Genomic DNA, 22,987 nt, shown 5'->3' on the forward strand with positions numbered 1-22,987 from the left:
CTCAGATTTCAGAGAGCACCTTAAATTAGCATAAGGTTGCCGCTGGAGGCGCTTTCCAGAGAAACCCAATCGAAATGCTCTTCCCCCCGTTCCATCTTTTTGGGAATCGATGGCATCGATTGAGCAATGCTCTGCAATTAGGTGCGTACCAAATGTCTAGACGGGCCAAGCCCTGGGCTTGAGCAACAAGAACCGAGAACCCAGAACCGAAAACCCAGAACCGAGAATCGAGAACCAGACTCAATGTAGAAGGCGCAGTCTGAGCTTAATCTGTGCAGGACACGCAAATGCTTCTGCCGAAAAAAAAGTAACTTAAAATGTTCAAGGTTTCAAGGCAGCGATGAATTTCAATTTCAATCATGTGCCTGAAACATGATAACCGTTTTGCTTAGCTAGCTGCCTCTCGCTCTCGGTCTGTCTGTCTGGGTTGAGGCTATAAAAAAAATAAAAAATAATAAAAAAAAGCACATACTATAAACTACACATAAGCAGAAGAAGGATTGAATGTAGGTAGAACTGGTTTTTTGGCTTGCATTTCCTGATCTTTGCCTTAGAATTTGTTGCTTGACCAAAAACAAAAAAAAAAAAAAGCAATCTCCCGTCTTGAAATTTGTCGCTGCTGCGGTTGCTCTTCTTCTTCTTCATCGACGCTCTCTTCTTCTTCGTGTTGTTATTGTCTGGCTTTGCTTTTTCAAGGTCTACCGACAACGTCTTCGACAGCAGCTGCCTCTTAATTTTTTTTCCTCTTAGCAGGTACACTTGTCTGCCCATTGTCCAGGCTCAAAAACTTCATCATCATCAGACCACGATCATCATCATCATCGTCATCATTGCGGCTGCCTTAGTGTGTCAAATGGTCTGCAAGGGGTTGTTGTTCAACCAAAAAAAAAACAAACTAAAAATAAAAACAAGTAAGAAAGCTACAGTCGAGTGTACTCGACTGTGAGATACCCGCTACCCATTTTGAATAAAAGCAATATATTTTGCGGTATTATTCTCAAAATATACCAAATATACTGCAAAAATACTTAAAATATACCAAATGGTATATGTGGTATATTGATATAGTACCGCATTCAAAATATACCATAGACGGCACAATATACCAGATTGTCAGCCAAAGCAACTCAGACCCCTAGTAAGTAGGCGTTTTTGCCCATACAAAACTATTTCTTTAATAACTTCCACAATTTTTTTTTTTGATCGCAACCAAATTTTCAGGGATCATAACTACTATAGTTATTACTGTATATACTAAAATTCGTATCTCTAGCTTTAAAATTACGATTGTTATTCGATTTTTTTGATTTGCAGGGGCGGAAGTGGGCGTGGCAAAAATTTGAAACAAACTTGATCTGCGTGCAAGCATAACAAATGCTGTCGAAAAAAAAAATTATAGCTCTATCTCTTATAGTCTCTGAGATCTAGGTGTTCATACGGACAGACGGACGGACGGACAGACGGACAGACGGACAGACGGACATGGCTATATCGTCTCGGCTGTTGACGCTGATCAAGAATATATATACTTTATAGGGTCGGAGATGCCTCCTTCTACTTGTTACATACATTTCCTGCCGGCACAAAGTTATAATACCCTATGGGTAGCGGGTATAAAAAAGAAACCTCAAACCTCGAAGCAGAGAGTCCAGAGTTCCATTGTTTATGCCATCGGCACATGTTTGCGATTCTCTTCTTCTCTTCTGCTGCTGCTTTTTTTTTTGTCGCTGCGCTCTTGTACATAAAAAGTTTCGGTATATGGCTTGACCTTGATCTTGAAAACATACATACAAATCGCCGCATATATGTATGTATGTATGTGCTCAGCCTTACATAGAATGCATATGTGCGATTAAGTGGGGAGAAATAAGCTCAGAACGCGTGCAAAACAAGTTCGAGGGTATTGCAATACAGGGTGTCTATTAAGTTGATAAGTTGAGGAAGTTCATTAGATGACATTCCGAAACTATTACAAATTTAATTATAAATCAAATGTGTTCTGTAATGAGATTAAATTTGAGAAAACAATTATTATAGAGCACTAAAACATTGTTCAAAGAATTGTAAATATGGAATTAAAGACAAGAAAACCTACATAGCTGAAGAAGTTCATTAAATTTGGGAAAGTATACTGAAAAAAGACCAAGTTATAAAATCAAAAACCTTTGTTTTAAAAATTGTGTTCTTGTAATAAGACCACCTTAAGAACAAGTTCCTAAAACTAAAAGCAATAGTCTAAAAAATGTCAAAACCTATAGGAAACGTTGTTCAATGATATTAAAATTGATAAACGAATTGATCATTCAAGAACTTCTATGATATTAAAGGTATTGAGATGGAATTTAGGGATGCCTTGTTAAGCAAAGTGGATAATTTTCAAGACTTTCATAAGGTTGCTAAAAATTACAGAACTATGTCAAGTAGGGAAGCAACATTTGAATATTAATTTGTGTTTTTAAGTTGGAGCGGTCTTAAAACTAAAAAAATCGGTTAATAGGTTTGAGTAAATAAGAAATTACAGTTGCGAAGTTAAAACTTTACCTCTTTTTCGTGTGTTTTTGTTGTTGATAAATAAATATTTCAAAAATTTTTGTAGGTAGTTACATTTAGTTCTTTTCTAATAGTTTGCTAGTTTATACTAAGGGAGGCTGTAAAAATATCACAAGAATACTTAAATTAAAATAATTCTTTTTAAAAGCATTACAAAAATAAGAGCTAAAACAAAAAAAAATAAATATATTAAATTAGATTTAATTATAGACGAAATACTTAAAATAAAGAAAAGTACTGTAGCACCTCAAACCCATTTACACGCATAGCTTTGCACAAAGTGAGACACCCTGTTAACCCACTGCGCTTGTAACCCAATTAACTTGCAACTGCATAAAATCAACTACAACAAAATCAAGAAGAGGAAGAAGAACGTCGACAGTCAACTCGAAAAGCTTGAAAAAAAAATTGAAAAGTTACCCCGCGCCAGTTGAAGGGTTAAATGAAAGCAACAACAGAAAAAAATGAAGTAAAAATTTGAAACCCCGGAGCGAAAATGAAGGCACAAAACGTTACCTAATATGTCAATCTATCGATGTGTGCGTGTGTATGTGTGTGTGTGTGTGTGTGTGGCGAATACGTGGAAGCATAAATAGGCCAAATGCCATTAGCACACAACAACAACAACAACAGCAAGAAGAAGAAGAGAGCAAAACTGACGTTGTGGCGGGTTTCGCTTTCCTGTTTGCCTTTCATTTTAGAATCGTGCATATAGGGCGCAGCAATATATATTATATATATGTACATATATACGTATATATGCTGTGTATATAATAGCGCACAATAAGTGCAACGCTTGTGCAGAGAACCCGCACAATTAATTCCCTGCAAATGAAAAACAACGAAGAAAAAAAATCGAAGAGAAACCTTCCCAAATGTTGTTGTTGTTGTTCTTGTTGTGTTTGCAGAGTTTGAGTTTCGAGTTTGTCCTTGAAATTCATGTGAATTTTTGAATATCAACAACAGCAATTTGAACACGATTATGAAGTTTCCTAATGATGTTGTCGCCGTTTGTTCGGTTCGCTTTCGGTTCCCAAAAATATGCGAACGGAGCAACGCCTACTCTCTCTGCCTTTTGGGGGGCAGCCCCAAAGCTTGCCACATAGATAGTTGCGGGTAGAACGTGGCATTAGCCGAACCAAATACGTGAGCAACGTGCCACAAATGGACTTAGCACGTTGCCGCTCCTGTTTTCACTCCCTGTTGTTTCTATTGAGAATTATGTGACAGTTCAATTTGCATTTGCATTTGGGTACAAATTTGCCCTAAGCTTCGTTGCTCAAGGCTCAAAATTGTGTCCGGTTGATTGGCACTTTTCACAGGCACTTTGATTGGCATTAATGAAAGGAGACGTTTTTATCAGCCTCGTTGCAAATAGAAATGATAAGGATTTGACGCTATTAGTTGATTGAATAGATATAAAACCCAATATAGTTGCTAGCTTTATTTTCTGCATTAAACTGAACAGATTGCAATCACTGACGGTTTAATCAACTTAAAGAACACTTTCAGTTAACTGAAAATGGAAAAAGCTATTAAAGATTTCTGCTATAGTGTTAACTTTTCATTGTATGTGAACTAAAGTAAACTTTTCACTAAACAATCATTTTGCAATTGAATTTCTGAATAATAATAATACATACGAATGTATGTGTTTCATTGAAATATAATTAATTTTTAATGATTATGAATGTAATTCTCTTGTATTTAAATGTTGGATATTTAAATTTCTAACTTATTTCTTCTGAATCTGAGAGATTTTAAGATAAGTTATATCAATAACAATAACAAGAGTATTTTCGAGGCTATAATAAAAAGTAGAGTTATTGAAGAAATACTTTTCAACTGAAATCTAGTATTAGAAAGCTACAGTCGAGTGTGAGATATTGCAATATTATTTTTAAAATATACCAAAACAATATACCGAAAGTTGCCCGACAATCTGGTATATTTTTACTCTTTATTTAAAGTTTAGTTATATATCGATATATCAAATACATCGGTTTAGTACTTACTTGTTCTTACTTGTTTTAATTTGTAACTGTTTTTAGCAAAAATTCTAAGAAATACTCATATTTAGTATGATTAAATCTTAAATATTACTCATATTAAACTCATTGAATAGGATAGTTTGAGGTCATTAACTCTTCACAATATTCAAGGGCATTAAATGAATCACAAATATTATATGCACTTAATATGTATAATTATTTGTGTTGCATTTTATATTAATATGGAGAAAAGAGGTTTTTGGAAATGGGTTTATACTTTTACTAGATAGCCTCATTCCTAATGTTTATACTTGATATAAAAGATTAACTAAGATCTACATATTTTTAAGGATATGATGTGTTTTCACATGTAAATCCATAATTATGTTGATTTACTTCTAATACATAATTAGTTTTAAAATTATGTATATGTTTAATATACTTATTTGCATTTTACATATAAAATAAATCAGTCAATTGATATTTATAACATACATAGATCCTTTTACCTAATACTTCGTCTTTAACAGTTGTGCAATAAGTTTCCATTTCCAATAGCTGATTTTATTAAGATTTTTTTTTTAAAGGCTTATAATTATATTAAATTTATATAATAATAATGTATCATAATTATTATATTAATTATGAATAATAAACTTTATGACTTGTGAAAAAGCATCTAAGACTCGACAACACCAGCCAAAATATGTATACAAAAAATTTACCATAAGCTATATTTGGTATATAAATATACTAAAAATATAGCATATGTCCTAAAATATTGTCAAATAAAGCAGCTAGGACTCGACAACATTAACCAAAATATTCTAAAATATACCATAAAACGTGTTTGGTATATTAATATAGTAAAAATATACCATATAGTCTAAAATGTTGGCAAAAGAAGTTTTTGATTTGAAGGTTTTAATATAAAATAATATCAAAAATAATAACTTTGTTTAAATAGATTTTTTGTGTATTAGGAATCGACAAAAAGTTAAGAATATAATAAAGAGTTTTTATTTTGAAGTTTTCACTATAAAATCTAGTCAAAGCTTAGCTAGCTGCTAATTAGAGGGCATCTGGTAGTCTAAAGCTTTCAGCTTGTTTAACTCACTCTCTTTCTCTCTCTGTCTGCTCGCTCACTCTTTTTCTCTGTCTGATTGCACATTTGCTGTTATTAGATGTATTGCGTGTCTGTGTGTGTGTGTATTTTTTTGTTCATACATATCGCACATATGTTTGCACATTTATTTATTTATTTTTTGTTGTTGCTTTTGCTGCTGCTTTTGCTCGCAGTTGTTGTTGTACTTATTTCAGTTGCGCTTTCTCTGTTTGCGCTGTATTTTTGTTCTGTGCACTCGTTGCTGTTTTTGTCTGTATGTGTGTACGTGTGCATGTGTGTGTGTACGTATATCTTTTTGCACTTGGCCTTGAATTAATACAGCGAACTTTGGCTTTTTATATGGCGCACAAGTTTATCGTGCATCTCTGTAAAAAGATAATTAATTTCATGGCAGCAGCGTTTCATCGCTGACGCGTCGCCGTCGTCGTCGTCGACTGCGAACTGTGATAATTACGGAGCGCATTTCAATTTCGAGCTGCTTGCATTTTGTCAACTTTCATTTCATCAATAACCACAGAGATGGGCCGAGCGAGGCAGAACGATCCAAAAGGAGAGAAAGGGACGCACAATTTCTCTCCCCTCTCTCTCTCTCTTTCTTTCTCTCGCATACACACAAGCGAAACACGCGCGATAATTTCCAAAATGTGCCAACAACAAAGCAACCGTTTTCAAGGTCACGCACACAGACGCACACATCAGTTGCACCAACACACACACACATAAATTCGCACGCACACACCCTCACATACACACACACACACACACACATTCACTCAATTGGACACTAAAATAAAAACATACGCTTGTTGATAATATTTTGTTTTCGTTTCGATTCTTTTTCTTTTTTTTTTCTTTTCCTCACGAAATTCTCGTTGGGTATATTGAACTGCAGGCAGGGAGAGGCTTGGGTGGCAGCAAATGGGCGTGACTTTTGCTTAATTGGTCAAAGAAATGTGAAAGAATATTAAGAAAAATAAAATAAATGAATAGAAATAAAAAATAAAAATAAATAATAAAAGTAAATTGAATTAGAATTTAAATTTTGTATAATAACGAAAAGCTAAAAATAAATACTGTAGGAAATGTCCAGCCAAAACAAAAATTTCTATGAAATTATATGGTATATTTTAAATACTATGGTATGAATAAAAATAGTGTCGATAATTTTCTTATTCACGCTAATTTTTTACCATAGTTATTAATATTCTTGGAAACTATAGTTCGTTTAAAAAAATTAGCTAATTTTGTATAATAGTATTTTAATTTAAAAAATGTGAAAACAATATTTTACAAAAAAAATCGTAATCTTTTATAGAATGAAAATATCTAGAAAGCTTTTTCTAGAAAGTATTTTCAGCTTATAGGTATTTTAATTAGTTGGTTAGTTTCTTTTTAATACTAAAAGTAATTTTTGTTATTTTAAATTTCAATCTATGGAGCATAAATTAGTCGTGCAATATTTGTGACTTGACAAGTGTTCAATGCTATTCATATATATTCCTTTTTTTATAATTTTCGGTTGTCTTCTTTTATTTTTTGTTTATTATGTGATAAGACATTTGGCACAGTGTTGTTGACTTTATTGTGCTTTTTCTTAAAATCGTTGAGCATTTTAACTTTCTAGATTATTCTAATAAATAAATGCGGTTGTGGAAATGCTAAAAAAAAGTGCATAAAATTCAGAAAAATAATATGAAATGAAAAAGATTGACTGCAGCTCACGTTGATTGCAAATTCAAGTGTCAAAAATGTATATAAACATTTCTTTTATTTATATGCCCCATATATATGTATTGCTCATTCTGCCTCACACCAGAAATCATGCACACGAATACGAATACGAATACGAATACAGTCATGACATGATATTTATTATTATTAAATCAGGTCAGAGACCCATTAACACATATATGTATGTATGTATACGTCCGAATATAATATAAATTTCGGGGGGCTCCGATACAAACATTGTCGGGGCATTTAATTTCATCAGCAATCGCAACACACACACGAGCACACGTGTGTATCTGTGTATCTGTATCTGTGTATCTGTATCTGCAGTTTGTATCTCTGTGTGTCGCACAATTGTCTGACTGTTTGTCATTTAGTCTCGCTGCGCGTCATCAAAAATGGCCGCCCAGCAATCCGAAAAAAACACACAGCAAAAACCAAAAACAATTTGAAATGCGAAAACACTAAAAATAAAACGAGCATTTTTGTTTTTCTCGTTGGTTTTTTGTGCTCTTTGATTTACTTTTAGCAGCTCAACTAATTGCCGCCTAGCTGCGGATATTTATCAATGAATGTAGCTGTAGCTACACCATTAATAACTCACAATGCTTCGACTATCAATGAGCTCATCTTACAGATCATGACATACCTATTGACTGGGTCATTGAAAGGAGCAAAAACCGAAAAAGACATACAGTGGGTGTGAGGGAAGAGTGTGCCAATAGTGAATAGTTGTAGTTTTCGATAGTTTGTGGTCACACGTTATATTGCCTACTTTTAGTTGCTTGCCATTTGCTGGAAATGTTATTAAATATATTTAATATATTTTATAAATATGTAAGAGATTTTGTATTATTTAGTGTGACTTTTAAAAGAAATTACAACTTTATATAAAATAAAAGAAATGTAAAGATAAAGATATAAGAAAGCTACAATAATGGAGTGTGACATATTATCGTTGGTATATACGAAAATATACCATAAGTTATATTTGGTATATTAATATTCTAAAAATATACCATATAATATAAAATATTGCCTACCAAAGCATATAAGACTCGACAACACCAACCAAAATATACAAAAATTTACCATAAGCTACATTTGGTATATCAATATACTAAAAATATAGCATAAATTCTAAAATATTGTCAACCAAGGCAGTTGGGACTCGACAACATTAACCAATATATACTAAAATTTACCGTAAGTTTTATTTGGTATATTAAAATACTAAACATATACCGTAGTCTAAAATATTGTCTGCCAAATCAACTACCATAAGGCTCGTCAACATCTGCGATTGTTTGTTATGTACCGTTATTTATTTAACTACTATATAATTATAAGTCTTACGTCAATTTCAGTTGACATTCATTTATAATACCCCTTTACCCTATGGGTGCCAGTCATCAAAACACTTTCTTAGTTGAAAGGAAATCATTATCATTGTGCACATTATTGCATATCCATCTGTCAGTCTATAAGTACAAGAACAGCTTTTTTAGCTTTTTAGTCCTGCCTTTTCTTTTAATATTCTTTCAACAAATATCGATAATTCTTAAATTATTTTTGTTCTTTAGACATATTTTGCTACATTTTCAAAATTGATTAGAAACGAAAGTGATCAAATATCAAATATATATATTTTTTAAATTATTAATAATGCATTAATATTCATGCATTTTTTTATGTACTTGTAAGTTTCTTGTATTGATTAGACATCCAATAATATACTCTCATATATATAAATCGAATTTGGACATTCATGCAAAAGAATAAAGTTGTTCTGTAAGAAATTTACACTACATTTAATATTATTATTTCGTTGTTATTTGTTTAATAAACAAAATTTCAAGATTCAATCTAGATGTTATATTTCTGCCTGCAATTCTTCTAAGGTTAACATACAAATATCAAAACTGTATCTAAAACTTCGCACTTAGCACATCTCGCTACGGTTGAGGGCAATGTCTGATAAGTCATGAGTCAACTAATATGATTTACTGGATAAGTCAGGAGGCAATTAGAATGCTTCGTAATGCAATGTGACTAATAAGTGCAAAAATATTTCAACTAGAACCGAACTGTTCGCAGTAAATACGAACCTATACGAGATATTGCAGATCGAAAAGGTGCCCATACACTCGTATAATTCAGATATATACTATATAGATGAGGTGTCTGTGTGTATGTGTGCTGTACAAGTTGGTAAACACACTCTCGCTTTCAATTTGAAATGCTATGAATTCAACAACAGCTCGTCGTCGCTTATCTCAAACAGCAGAGTGCCGCAGTCGAGTGCAACGAATATATATGCGAATATATTCATGAATACACACACACTCAAATACGAAAGTATATACACATAAGAAATGTGTAGATATAGTAAAAGTTTTAGCAGCTCAAAACAAACAGTAAATTCGCAAAACAAAGGCCATTAATTAAAAGTAATCTAAGAAACTGTTCGGGTCGGAGAGAGAAATAGAGAGAGGGGCGAATGGTGTTGCCAAGGGAAGCAGCAGGTACATATTTGTTTGTTTTGCTTCTGTTCAATATTTGATTGATGTTTTATAACCATCGCAATACGTTTAGACGGCTATGTTGATGATTAATGTCTAATTAATGCGAGGCAATGCACTCGTAAAGTGTTTAGAGCGTGTGAGCATGACAAACAATAGCGAACGAAATATATAAAAATGCGGAAAAGGTAACAAAGATTATTATTAGATGTTTTCCGAAAAATGTTCTAGCATTTTTAGCGAGCCTGACTTAATATGTAATTACAATAAACGAATGTGCAATCCTTATCGTTAAAATATACCGAAAAATACAAAGTTATACCGCAAGCTATATTTTGGTAGATGCTATTACACTTAAAATATACCAAGAGTGAAAAACATACCTAAACTCTTAAATGAAACGACTTGCGGTTAAATAAAATAACATCCGAAAATGCAAAGATATACTATACGCTATATTTTGGTATAAGTATATACTCCTACGATCAAAATATACCAATAATAAAAAATATACACAAAATTGTAAGTGAAACGAAATGCAAATATATGCCGTAAGCTATATTTTGGTATATGTATATACTCCTACAATCAAAATATACCATTGACTACGAAATATAACTCAAATTTTAAGAGAACCCTTTTGTGGTTAAATACAATTTTCGAGTGCATTGCAAATAAAATTTAGGCTAAACAATGAACTTAACGACGCAGTAAATTCTGTTAATATGTACCTGAAATTTTGCACAAAAAAAAAGCAAAAAAGAAAAGAAAGTACAACAAATTAAAAAAAAACTCATCACAAAAGCAACCGAAAAACAACACAAAATGAATAAAACGCAAACTGCATGTGTACCTAAAATATATATATATATACATATTTGTATATTGTAGATACTGATACACACATAACCAGATACAGATACGGAGACGTGAAACACGAACAAAGCATTTCAAATCACAGCACACACAAATAAGTGCGAGAACAAAGGCTGAGCAAAAAATGTATACTTCTTATATATGGCATATATGAAAATAACAAACGAAATTCGAAATGAATAATCAGGGGCACAAGGAGCACCAGAAAGCCAACCAAATCAAATTGTTTATAGGCAAACAAAAGACACACATATGTGTGTATGGACTAAGTATAAATTACTTTGAAAGATGTGCGTATATTAATGAAGCGATTGGCAGCTAAAGGAAGCAAGTGGGTGGCTTAAAAGGCTTGAATTAAATTTGACGAAATTTAATTTAAACATGTAAGATATATATATTCTAAAAATGTACCAAATAAATATACTTAAGGCTTTATTTAGTATATCGATATGTGACATTCAAACTATTTTGTTATATTAAATTAAAAATATACCGAAAAATACTACAATATACCGAAGGATTTTTTTTAGCATTTGTTATATTGAATTAAAAATATACCAAATAAATATACCGAAGACTTTTTTTTAGTATATCTATGTAGTACTATATTCAAAATATACTATAATAATATACTATTATAACAATTGTTAGATAAAAATTTAATGAATTGAATATGAATCCATATAATTTAAAAAAAATATATAAGAGTAACTGATGAGCATTTATTAAGAAACTGAATATGATATAATTAATTTAAATAAATTAAGATTTTATTTAAAATAGTATATAAATCATATATGCCTCGGTTTGCTAAGAAATAAAATTCTCGAATTTTAAATTTGCAAAATGCTCTTCATTCTAAAATATTTTGATGCATTTATTTTCGCGTTTTCATATAATTGAAAGTGACAAACGAAGTGTCATTTATTTTTTGCGTATGCCTTGTTTTCTAACAAATCGCCTGTCTAAAGTATTCCCCCATTTTAGCTAACCTAAAGCGCATTGCGTTAGTCACATTAATTGACTCTATTAGGAATGTGCGTCGCAGACAACGCGGCGTATGCGTCATAAACACGCGTCATACGCACCGTGTACACGCACACATTCACACACACACAATCACACGCTGTCTGCATGAAATTTCGCACTTGCCAAACTTTTTGTCACCACAACGATTGTGGTTTTTATTGTTGTTGTTTCGTTGTGTTTCTAGTGTGCGTAAAAAAGTGCGTGGCGCGAGCGGCGTCGCTTTATCGCAACTGAAACTCAATGAACCGTCGCAGACAGAAATAAAATACACATGGAAAAAGAACAAAATAAAACTATAATTATTATACAGACACAGCGACGTCTGGATACACTTTAAATAATAAATTTTAAATTAGAAAAATGAAGCAAATTATTCAGAAAATAAATCACTTAAAAGGAGAGATAAATAATAATACTAACTTAGTAAAAAGAGAAATTATAAATAAAAAGAGAGACAATAATACTTCTGTAATGAAAAGAGAAATTGTAGATAAGAAAAGTACATAATTAGTATAACATTAAATATATTTTAATTATATTAAATGATAAAATGTTCCATTAACGAATATTTTATAGTGTCCATAAAAATCAAAGGCATTTCTAAACACATGCTTCAGTTTTGTCTTTATCAATTTACCACTCAATTTTTGTTTCATAAATACCCTATTAAAAGAGCATAAAATAGAAGCCAAGCCATAAAAAAAATAAACTAAATCAAGAGCAACAACAAATACAAATAGAAAACCAAATACAAGAAAGAAAGCGTCGGAATAAAATTCGCCATAAATAGTTGGCATTGTTGTTCTTTCAGCTGCAGTCGCCGGCGACGTCGACGTCGCTGTCGCTGTCGCTGTCGCAGTTGGCGGAGCTGGCAGCAAAAGGGGTACACATGAAAACTATTGCGGTGGGTCAGGGTGAAATGAAATAGAAATCTATGAATAGTGTTGATAGAGCGCACTCTGAGTGTGTGAGTATATAGTAGTAAATGTGTGTGAGAGGTAAACACAATAAGTGCGATTGAGTGAGCGAATAAATGAATGAAATGCAAAAGTGAATTATAAACCAGACTGAAACTGATTAAAGCACATAGCACATGCAATTAAAATGCAACTACAACTACTATAATAAACGACGAGCACTCGAAGTGGGTGTCGAAGAGAGATACACACAGTGAGATAGAGTGAGATAGAGAGGGAAGCAAGTCGTGATTACTTGCACTTGTAGATAAGTTCACAATGGGGTCGTTACGCTAATCAAGCGCACGCCTCAGGTAATCAGTAGACATCGAATCAATTGTTTAGCCGCTAATGAGTTTGACCCAAATTCCAATAGAAAAGCCAAAGAAAATTCCCATCAAATAACAACAAAATATAAAACTAAATTGCGTATACGCGACGTGGCCTCATTTGAGGCACACCGCCGCCCTTAACTCGCTTATATACGATTCTTAGGCGTAGGCGTTATTATTTATGCTTTTGCCGTGTTTATCTAACGCATCTATTACAGAACTATTTTTATAACACCAGTGTTGTAAATAGTTCTTGGCGTGCCTAGAAGCTGAATATTGGCCAGAAGGCAACCAAGTGCCCGGCTAGCTCAGTCGGTAGAGCATGAGACTCTTAATCTCAGGGTCGTGGGTTCGAGCCCCACGTTGGGCGAAATCAACTTTTTGGTTTTTTCTAATTTAATTTGCTTTTTCGTTTTAAAATTAATAAAATTTATCAAATATTTATTAAAAAGTTATTATTTAAAAGTTTTTATGCATTCCGTTAACGAAGAAATCCATTTGGCAGATGTTTATCCCAACGGATACTTTTACCTATGCCGTTTGGTATACTTTTTAGAGTAATTTCGCCTCTTTCGGCCGAATACTTCGATTCAACTGACAAAAGTTGCTCTAGTAAGAATATCTGGCAAACATTTAAATAAAACATCTAGAAGCAGCTCAAATTCTGTTCTAGAGTTTTCTTTTGAATCGAAATATATTAAGAGAAATATGTAAATAAAAAAAAATTCTCGATCCTGCCAGGAGTCGAACCTGGAATCTTCTGATCCGTAGTCAGACGCGTTATCCATTGCGCCACAGGACCGCTGCGAGGGCTAATAGAAAATAGATAATATTTGGAAAAAAAGAACTCGCAACGCTTTCTTTAAATATTACAAAATTCTTGCCCAAATCAAAACAGAATTATTTTTAAAATTTTTCCACAGAAAATGTAATTAAAAATTATAAACATTCAAGTAGCTAATAAATAATTGAAGGTAGACAGACAAAGCGAGAGAATGTGAAAAATGTGCGCAAACAGAACATGAAGACCAAAGAGAACAGAACAAAAATGCAAAATTATAATAAACATAACAAAAAAAAAGCTCAAAAAATGACAACGACACGTTTTTGCGCTTCGGCGAACAACAAAAAACAACAACGACAACAACAACAACAACAATATAGCGACGACGACGAAGGCGACTTTGGTCTGTGTGAAAGGCGTTGGCGGGGTGTGTGCGAAAGGGGGGCGCGACAGCTTGCAATGTGGGCGTCAAAGTGAAGGCGGCGCGGCAGCAGACAGCACGTCAACAGCAGCAGCAAAGCAGCAACAACAACAACAGCAACAACAACAAGTCAGCAGAACAATGGCAAAAAACAAAAATGAAATTGCCGAAAAGAAAAAAGACTACAAAACGAAACGAAATAAAACAGTAAAACCAAAATGGCCGGCGGGCTGCAATATTTTGAGAGTTTCGGGTGTTTTGGCGAGTACATACAGATGTATGTATGTATGTATGTAGATGTCTATGGTAAATGTTCGTCTGGCAGAGAGAGAGAGAGCGAGCTAGAAAGAGATAGAGACTGAAGTGAGTGAGACGTAACGAACGACTGACTGAGCTTGAAGCAACATTTAAATGAAATTAGAATGAGAGTCATGAACAACAATTTTTTCGTTTTTTTTTCGGCTGCATTCACTTGCTGTCTGGCTAGTTGAGGTGGCCCACGACAGTTGAATATCTCAAATTGTATACAGTATATTTTCGCTTTCGCATGACACAGATAGGAGACACACACACACACACACACACACATACGTACACTCAACTGCTATGTACTCACACAGACAATAGCAAAAGCCCAGACTGAGGGGGATAAGCGAGAGCAAAGACGTCGTCTGTCTGCTGTCGTCATATTGCCTCTAGCCCTGACCCTAATTTTTGGGTAAACAAACATTTCGTTCAGTCTCAATTTTTCTTGATTTTTGTTGTTGTTGTTGTTCCTTTTTTCACTTTTGTTCTGTCATTGCGACACCGACACCCAACACCGAAAGCGTTTCTCAACAATCGAGAAAGACAGAGACAGAAAGAGAGAGAAGCAGGCATATCTTTGAAGCCCTTATCTGCCTAATCGCTATTCCACAATGCCCAACATCGTCTGACTCTTCACACTGTGAATGAACTGCGTTGCGGTTGCGGTTGCGGTGTATGAATTGTTTAGAATCGGAATCTGATTCAGAATCTTTGCTGAAATAAGGTGTCAACGCTCGACGGTCAACCAGATTTTTTTCTTCTTTTTGCTGCTGCTTTTTTGTATTGTGGCTAAATACTCAGTCAGCCTCAAACTAGCACATTGACCCATTAATACAAATTTTGCTTGGTGTATTTTTTTTATACTCTATGTTTAGCTAGAGTTGAAAAGGTATTCAAGAAGGAATGTAACATATTTCACTGCTAACATATATGAGACTATAATATACATATTATCTATGTATTGGAAAATATTTTATATGGCATTTAAAATTAAACTCACTAATTACCAAAATTGAATACAACTGAATAAATACATTTTGGGGAGGTTTAAAATAAAATATATCAAACTTTGTTGGAAGAGATAATGAAACAAATTTCTAAATATTAATTTAAAATTCTTCTTATTATTACAAAAGTCTACATTAAATTTAATAAATTTTAAACTTATATATTTTGCTAATATATGCTTTGAGAAATATATAGTATAGATAAGAAAATTTCTGTTATTTGCATTGCAAATTAAGCTAGGGAACTTAAAAAATTGATTGAAATAACGAACTTTAAAAATCAAATTCGAATTTTAAACTCAATTTTCCAAAATAAATTAAATATATATTCATGTATATTAATTTATAGGTACATACATTCAAACTATTAAAAATAAAGGAAAACGTTTAAAAAGTGTAGAGTATTTGCTAGTCTTTGTAAAGTTTTGGCACTGCAATTGTTTCCCTATTTTATACATTTGCATTGTTTTTATTTGTTGGTGTTGTATTTGTTCTAAGCAACTTTTGGTTTCTTTTTATGGTCGATGGCATAATTTAATTATATTTGTATTTTTGTGATCTTTCCGTATTATGACTTTTTCCCATTTCTATGCCAAAATGTTGAGAGTTCATTGTGCAGCGCATTTTATTTATTTCACTTTTGTCATGTGACGCACATGAAGCAGACAGCTGTTTAGATATTCCATGAAATTTAGCAGTGCGATGTTATTGAACTTGCTGCAACTGAATTCGAGTCTCTCGCTTTTTGTAAATGTAGATGTAGATGTAGCTGTATCTGTAGCGGTATCTGACTGTCTGTGTATCTGTGAAATACGCATTTTGAACCTCTTATATGGTTGATTGAATTTTTATGATGCCGTTTGTCAATGCTGATTTATTTGCTCAATTCGTATTGCAAATTTTTTATTGAAAATTGAAAACTTGTTGCCAACAGAATTTGATTATCGCTCTCCCTCTCTCTCTCTCTATCTATACTTCTTTTTCCAAGTCTCTGACATTTACACAAGTGTGAAGTGAAGTCTTGCCCCTGCCCAACCCACCTAATGATTAAATAAATATTTTATGAACTTCGGTCTGCGATAAACTTTAAAAGTTATTTTCAGTCGTCAAAAGTCAATTTCAATAAATTTGAAAAACTAGCGAAAATAAACTTTGAATTTAAAATAAGTCTAAAGTTTTTAAATGTGAAATAAAATAAGTTAAAGTATACTAAATGAATATATTGCGAAAAATACGAAAATATACCATAACCTTTATTTGGTATATCGCTACTACATTCTAAATTTATTTTTTTCTACGATAATTTTTTTGCTTCCTCGTCTGGACAATCAAATTTCTAGCACAACTTGGATTTGGCTTGATTATTATAATCATATTTACTTTTTCTTTTGTATTTCTTTTGAGTGAAAGAGTGAGAGAAAGTGAAAGTGAGTGTGAGAGAAAGAGAGCTCGAGAGCTTTTGTGCTGTTGCCCTATGCTTTTGTTATTGTTCAATTTGGCACATTGTAAACATTTTAATAGCTAATTCCATTTGTTGTGCTCATTATTTGTTGGCCTGGTTCCTGGATCATTTTTTTTGCAGCTAAGCAAACGGATAGCTAAAGAATTTCAGCAAATACTCGCACAGCCAACGAAATATCTGCATAAATGAGGCCATTATCTCAAGGTCGTTTTCAATTACTTTCGGTTAGGTTCGGTGCGTTTTTTTTTTTGTTTTGTATTATTTTCGTTGTTGTGTCGTTGTAGTACTTTATTGAGGCACCCACATGCTTTCGAAATCGCTTTCGCTTTTTTCTGTTTCTGTTTGTGTTTGTGTTTTTGTTGCTATTGCGATTTTTTGCGAATAACCTTGATAAACTATTTTTATCAGTCAGACAAATGGGGCCAATGGCAAACGCCAGCCTGTTGCCCATTTGTTTGGGGTTAGTGTGCCAATTAACGATTAGATTTCTCTGTTCTCTGTTCTCCGTTCTCTGCTCTCTTGTGTACTTTTCCATATAGCTATCTATGTATACACGTTAGTGGGTTATTGGAATGGAACCAACAATTTTGAGATGCTTCTGATGGAAGCGGTAAACAAATTATCTATGCAAATCGTATGCAAAGCGTTCCACGAAATGTGCAAAATGCGTAATAAAATTGTGTAAAAAATGTGGGTAGTGCTGAAGTAGTTGAAGAAGCAGCGGATCGAATGTTGACCAGACTTTGTTCTATCTATAAATAATATGAATTTTTCGCATGCAATTGATATTTGCGTAGTGGATGACGACGATACTGAGAGAACAATGCAAGAGACTACGTCACATAGTTTTCATGTAAAAACATTTCTCTAGGCGGGGGAGTGAGATTCGAATTGTCAACAGTGACAACAATTAAAACACTTGACAATCATTCGAGGATGCGGGTAATCGAATGACGTTGTTCAAACAGTTAGCCCTGACCCAGTAATTGTGTGCTGTAGAAACTGTGGGCTAAAAATGAAAGGCTAAACTTGAAACTGCAGAACACAAAGCTTGTTGTGGTATAAATATCAGCTTATAATTAGTTAAGGACGAGAAAATAACTAAAAGGATATGATGTGGCAATAAATAGTATAAGAAAAGAATGGAATGTATTAGAAGATGAAGAAAAGAAAACAAGTCTAATGTGCACAACTGTGAGAAGCCCGACAGTGATTGACATTTTGCTAAATATACTGTACACAGACACTGAACATATACTACAAATATTTTTAGTATATATATACTACACAGACTTACCGAAAGTAGAACCGAATAAATATACTTATACCAAAATGACGATATATACTGAATAAGGATTATGTTCAAAACGTACCAGTGAGACAGAATTTCGTAGACCTCTGTCTTCAGGAAATTATATAATTTATTTCGTATATGTTATATACTACATACATACATTTGATATATCTTCTTCCTTCTGCCTATAATTGCAGAATAATATTAGCACAATTTTATAGTATTTTTCTATGAGTATTTGTTCTATAATACTTCAGTAATGGATTACAAAACACGTTAGAATACAATGAATATAATCAAACTGACATTAAATTTACTATGTCAGAGAATATTTGGACTTCTTGATGTCTAACACAAGTTAAGCTTGACTTTACAGTGGGTAATACTATAATACTACATATAATATATATACTACATATATATGTACATATGTACTTATCTGATTGCCATTTGATAAAAGTTTTAATAGTCACAACAGACAATTCAAAATATTTTGGTATTTTCATTCGATATGATATTCTATCTACTTCTTCCTTCAATCTTAAGAAAAATATTCAAAAATATTTCTTAAATGAATCATTTTGAGAATTGTAAGTCTAAACTTTAATGTTCTTTTTTATATATTAAGCTTATATTTTTCGCTTTGTTATCTCTTGTTTCGGACTTCTTATGTGCATTATTGCTTAATGTATTGAAGTCTACGGACCTCATTAGGTTGACTTGGGGCACAATCAGCGCTAATCGTGAAGCCCCGAAAAAATGCCAACTGTCGTACAGTAAATACAATGGAAGTGCATTTAAATGGCAATAAATCTAAATTAACAAAGTGACAATAAAAAACAAAATACGAAATACAAAATACAAAATAAAACCGCTTTCCAGACGGGCAAATGACCCAAAAAATATAACGACAACAACAACCAAAAAGAAGGCGACATAAAATATAAAAAAAATAAAATGAAATGAAATGAAATGGAATCAAATAAAAAAGTGAAATACAGTTGAAAGCGCAGTTCGCGCACACAAACGCAAACACAAACACAAATACAAATACAAATACAAATGCAAACACAAATGCAAAACAAACATGGCGTCTGTCAATATGTGCAAATAAAATGCAAAAAGAGCGTAACAGAAGATGGTGAAAGAGTGCGAGAACAAGAGTGTGGGGAAGGGTACGAAGAGGAGGAGGAAGAGAAAGGGGGAGGCGCAGCTAGCAGTTAACCTTGAGCCGGCGACTGATTACAAAATTGCACCGATAACTGCCAGTGACCCCTGCGCCCAATGAATGGGCGCAGAACGCAGAAAGCAAAAGCAGAACTCAGCTCCACTCAACTGGAGTGAAGTGTGAGCAATGAATGCAGAAAGAGAGAGAGTGAGAGTGAGAGAGAGTGGTGGTGGGAGAGTAGAAGAGTGGGAGGATTCACACTAAGAACGACAACACAAAAAATAACTGCGACTCTGACTCTGCTGGCTGTGTTGATAAGTCATCGTCATCGCTTCGTTTCCTGACCAACATCGCCAGATGTTTGCACTCTGTCTTGGAGCGCAGTAAATGGAAACTGTTTGATTTGGATTTGATTGGGATTTTAAGGCTAATTGATCGACAGGCACGAATACTCTAGATGTCAGACCAACTGATAGCAGTATTCTTACACATTGAAAACTCATTTTAAAATAAAATTACACGGAATGTATTGCATTTTAAGTAGAAAATACAGCAAATATGTCACAAAAGAAACTATTGTATCAAATGAACTGTAATTACAATTGTTAAATTCGTCAAATAATTTAATAACTAGAATTAAAAGATTCTAGTTTTCAATTTGAAAAATATCTAAAGAAAAGGGAAGCCTTCAATCATCGTTTTGAGATTCTTTAAAGTCAACTTCAAGTATTTTAGTATTATTTTTAGTATGTATTTTAGTCAAAGTAAATATAAAAACAAGTAGACTTTATACGACTTGATAAAAAATGTTTAATTTTAGAAATACTTTGGTATAATTTGTACTCTTTGGTATATTTTGAATATACCTAAAATATAGTCTTTAGTATGTTTCAGTTTTTTTCTGTTTTTTTTATTACTCGAATTTACTTTTCTTACTTGTTTCTCTGTGTAGCAATGAAATTTTAGTCAGTTCGAAATATGAAAACTTTCATATAATATAGTTACTTTTGTTATTTCTTTATCTTACAAAATTGGACTTCATGGAACCTAGAAGGTAATTCAGTATTTTTAACCACTTGTAAGCAACTTCTGTAAGTTATAATCTCTTGCAGCTTTTACTAAGAATACCGACGAATTTTATTGATGAGAAGCATTTAGTTTTGAAATTGAAATATGTTGATTTATTATTGCAATTCAACGGAGACAAATTGCAGCAAATTGCCAAGTTTGCTGCATAAATATACATATAAATAATTGTTACAAATTTACGCTGTACAGTCCATTTATTTTGAATAATTCTATTTGGAAGGGAAAATGTGTTAATTAAGAATCTTTATAATCTTTAAAGCTTACCAAATAAAATCCCTTTTGTGCAGTAATTTTTATGGAATCTTCAACATGCATATTTTTGGGACATGAATATTTCCAGCAATATTGTCTTGTGGAATTAGATCATGCCTAAAGTGTGTATAGCATAATAGTAAAGAAATATATATTTTATATAAAGCTTTGAAGATACCCTGTAATTTGGCCAATTGCTCTGTAGTCATCACAATTGGTGGAAATCGATCCGGATCGCCATTAAAGACCAATTTTGGATCAGCTATGGGTCCCATATAACACTTGCGCATCTTAAGATATTGAACCCAAACGTTCAAGGATTTATCTGACGTTTCAAAATCCTGTCCTCCGGCTGTTCGTGAACCAATATCGATATCAAGATCTCCCTCGTTCACAAATACCTGACGTGTCAGGTGGATGTGACGATTGGTGATGTATATGTTCGATGGCTGCTGATCCTGGACACGTTGTGCGAGTCCCTGAATCTGTTGATCCTGCAGCACAGTTCGCATAAAATTCTCACTGATCAAATGCAGATTGCAATCCCGTAAATCCTGCATCGATTGCTCCAATCCGCAGTTTTTTTCGCGCAATGCTTTTAATTCAGAATCCAATTGCATTTTATCCTGTTCGTAGAGTTTAAGAGTCTTCTCCCACTCTTCGTTGAGAACACGAATATCCGAGTTGCGCTCCTTGAATGCGATTTTGGCGCTTAGATAACGTTCAGATAGTTCAGTAAACTTGGATAATGCATATATGCATGCAAAGATCCAGAAGAAGTGCAAATAAACATCAATAGAACTTGTTTTGCAGCTCTCCGAAAGCGTTTCCTGAAGTTCGTTGTCTAGCGTTGAATTATCCATGGCCAGCGGAATCATTGTGGATATGTTTCAATATGTCGATAAGGATGTGCTCGTATTAATGTGGGAAATTGTATATGAGTTTAATAATCTTAATAGTATTAGGTGTACATATTGTGTCTCATAGCCTGCTTGATGTTGCTCTTTAACACTTACCAGATTTGGGTTCATTTTGTGCCCCAATGAAATGATAATAATGAAAGACCAGCCATACAACTATGGTCAATCCCAAGCATATTATCCAATTGGCAGTGCCCCGCATCTTAGCGGAAGGCTAAAACAGTTAAGATGTGAGTGACTTGTAAGAATTTTGTGTTTAGCTCAAAGTATTGTGATTCTATTTTTTTGAATTTTGTACAGTAATTCAAGAGCAAAGCTTACTCAATATTTGTTACTGATATTTCAGAACAAAACGATTTGGGAAGCCATCGCTAAAATATACCAGATTTATAGAACCAAACAAAATACTGACATGTACCACGAGCTTTATTTGGTATAATAACATACTACTCAAACAAACACTATATAATTATATAACAATTTTAAATCAATTGTTTTATTTTATTTTTTTATAGTGATAGAAAATTCAACACAAATTTTAATAATGTATAAAAATTATATTTTAAGTAAAACAAATTTATTTAAATTAGTAATCATATTAAAATTGCCTATTAATATTAATTTAAGTTCAGTCATGGCCAATAATAATTTTATTTATTTTGCATAATAATTTTGCATAATAAAAAATAATATTGAATTAAGATTGTTTGTATGTCAAGAATGTTTACTTTTAAATCATGATCGAAAATCTACAACAAAATTAGATTGCCCAATCTTGAAATTCGAGATTATAATCTTGTTCTAAGAATATTTTTTTTAAGATCGAAAAGATCGTAAATCAAGATTTGCAAACTTCTTTTAAATCTAGAATAAAACAATCTGTAATCAAGATTTTAATCTTAAAATAAGATGTTTTTAATCTTCAAATGCAAACTTAGCAATAAAATCTTGATTAAAGATTTTTCCAATGGAAAAAGTCAAAAACCAATATTTTTCCAATCTATTTTTTTTCTCTCTGTGTTCCATTTTATTCTAATGCAGTATGGGACATTATTATATCTTAGATATAAAGCTCTCAATATTTGTTTCCATCAGCCAAAAGTTAATTAATGACCTGACTGTGTAATTTACTCTTTCCCTCTTAAACGATACTATCAAGTAGTATTAAAAT

General features: G+C 32.8%; 1 protein-coding gene, 1 long non-coding RNA gene and 2 other non-coding genes across 4 annotated transcripts; 2 read left to right on the plus strand and 2 right to left on the minus strand.

The window, feature by feature from the left end:
- The first annotated feature begins 13,410 nt into the window (after positions 1-13,410).
- On the plus strand, positions 13,411-13,483 carry Trnak-cuu (transfer RNA lysine (anticodon CUU)). Its single transcript has one exon. It is a non-coding gene; the product is annotated as a tRNA-Lys (tRNA).
- Positions 13,484-13,842: 359 nt separating this feature from the next.
- Trnar-acg (transfer RNA arginine (anticodon ACG)) lies at positions 13,843-13,915 on the minus strand. The gene has a single exon. It is a non-coding gene; the product is annotated as a tRNA-Arg (tRNA).
- Positions 13,916-20,481: 6,566 nt separating this feature from the next.
- On the plus strand, positions 20,482-20,854 carry LOC133842204 (uncharacterized). The gene is made up of 2 exons (XR_009894370.1): positions 20,482-20,609; positions 20,668-20,854. It is a non-coding gene; the product is annotated as an uncharacterized LOC133842204 (long non-coding RNA).
- LOC133842201 (uncharacterized) lies at positions 20,808-22,146 on the minus strand. Its single transcript, XM_062275211.1, has 4 exons — positions 21,913-22,146; positions 21,075-21,740; positions 20,909-21,013; positions 20,808-20,853 (listed from the first exon to the last, which is right to left on the minus strand). The coding sequence occupies exons 1-3, from the start codon at positions 22,016-22,018 to the stop codon at positions 21,003-21,005; spliced, it is 783 nt and encodes a 260-aa protein (XP_062131195.1). The 5' UTR covers positions 22,019-22,146; the 3' UTR covers positions 20,808-20,853; positions 20,909-21,002.
- Positions 22,147-22,987: the final 841 nt, after the last annotated feature.

The sequence above is a fragment of the Drosophila sulfurigaster genome, chromosome 3, assembly GCF_023558435.1.
Source record: "Drosophila sulfurigaster albostrigata strain 15112-1811.04 chromosome 3, ASM2355843v2, whole genome shotgun sequence".
In the NCBI taxonomy this organism is placed as follows: domain Eukaryota; kingdom Metazoa; phylum Arthropoda; class Insecta; order Diptera; family Drosophilidae; genus Drosophila; species Drosophila sulfurigaster.

What these genes read in the sequence shown, in the direction of transcription:
- LOC133842201 (XM_062275211.1), bottom strand. Translation starts at nt 22,018, where the DNA reads ATGCGGGGCACTGCCAATTGGATAATATGCTTGGGATTGACCATAGTT. An exon ending in ACAAAATGAACCCAAATCTG is followed by an intron (nt 21,741 to 21,912) that starts GTAAGTGTTAAA and finishes ATTCAACGCTAG; the next exon opens with ACAACGAACTTCAGGAAACG.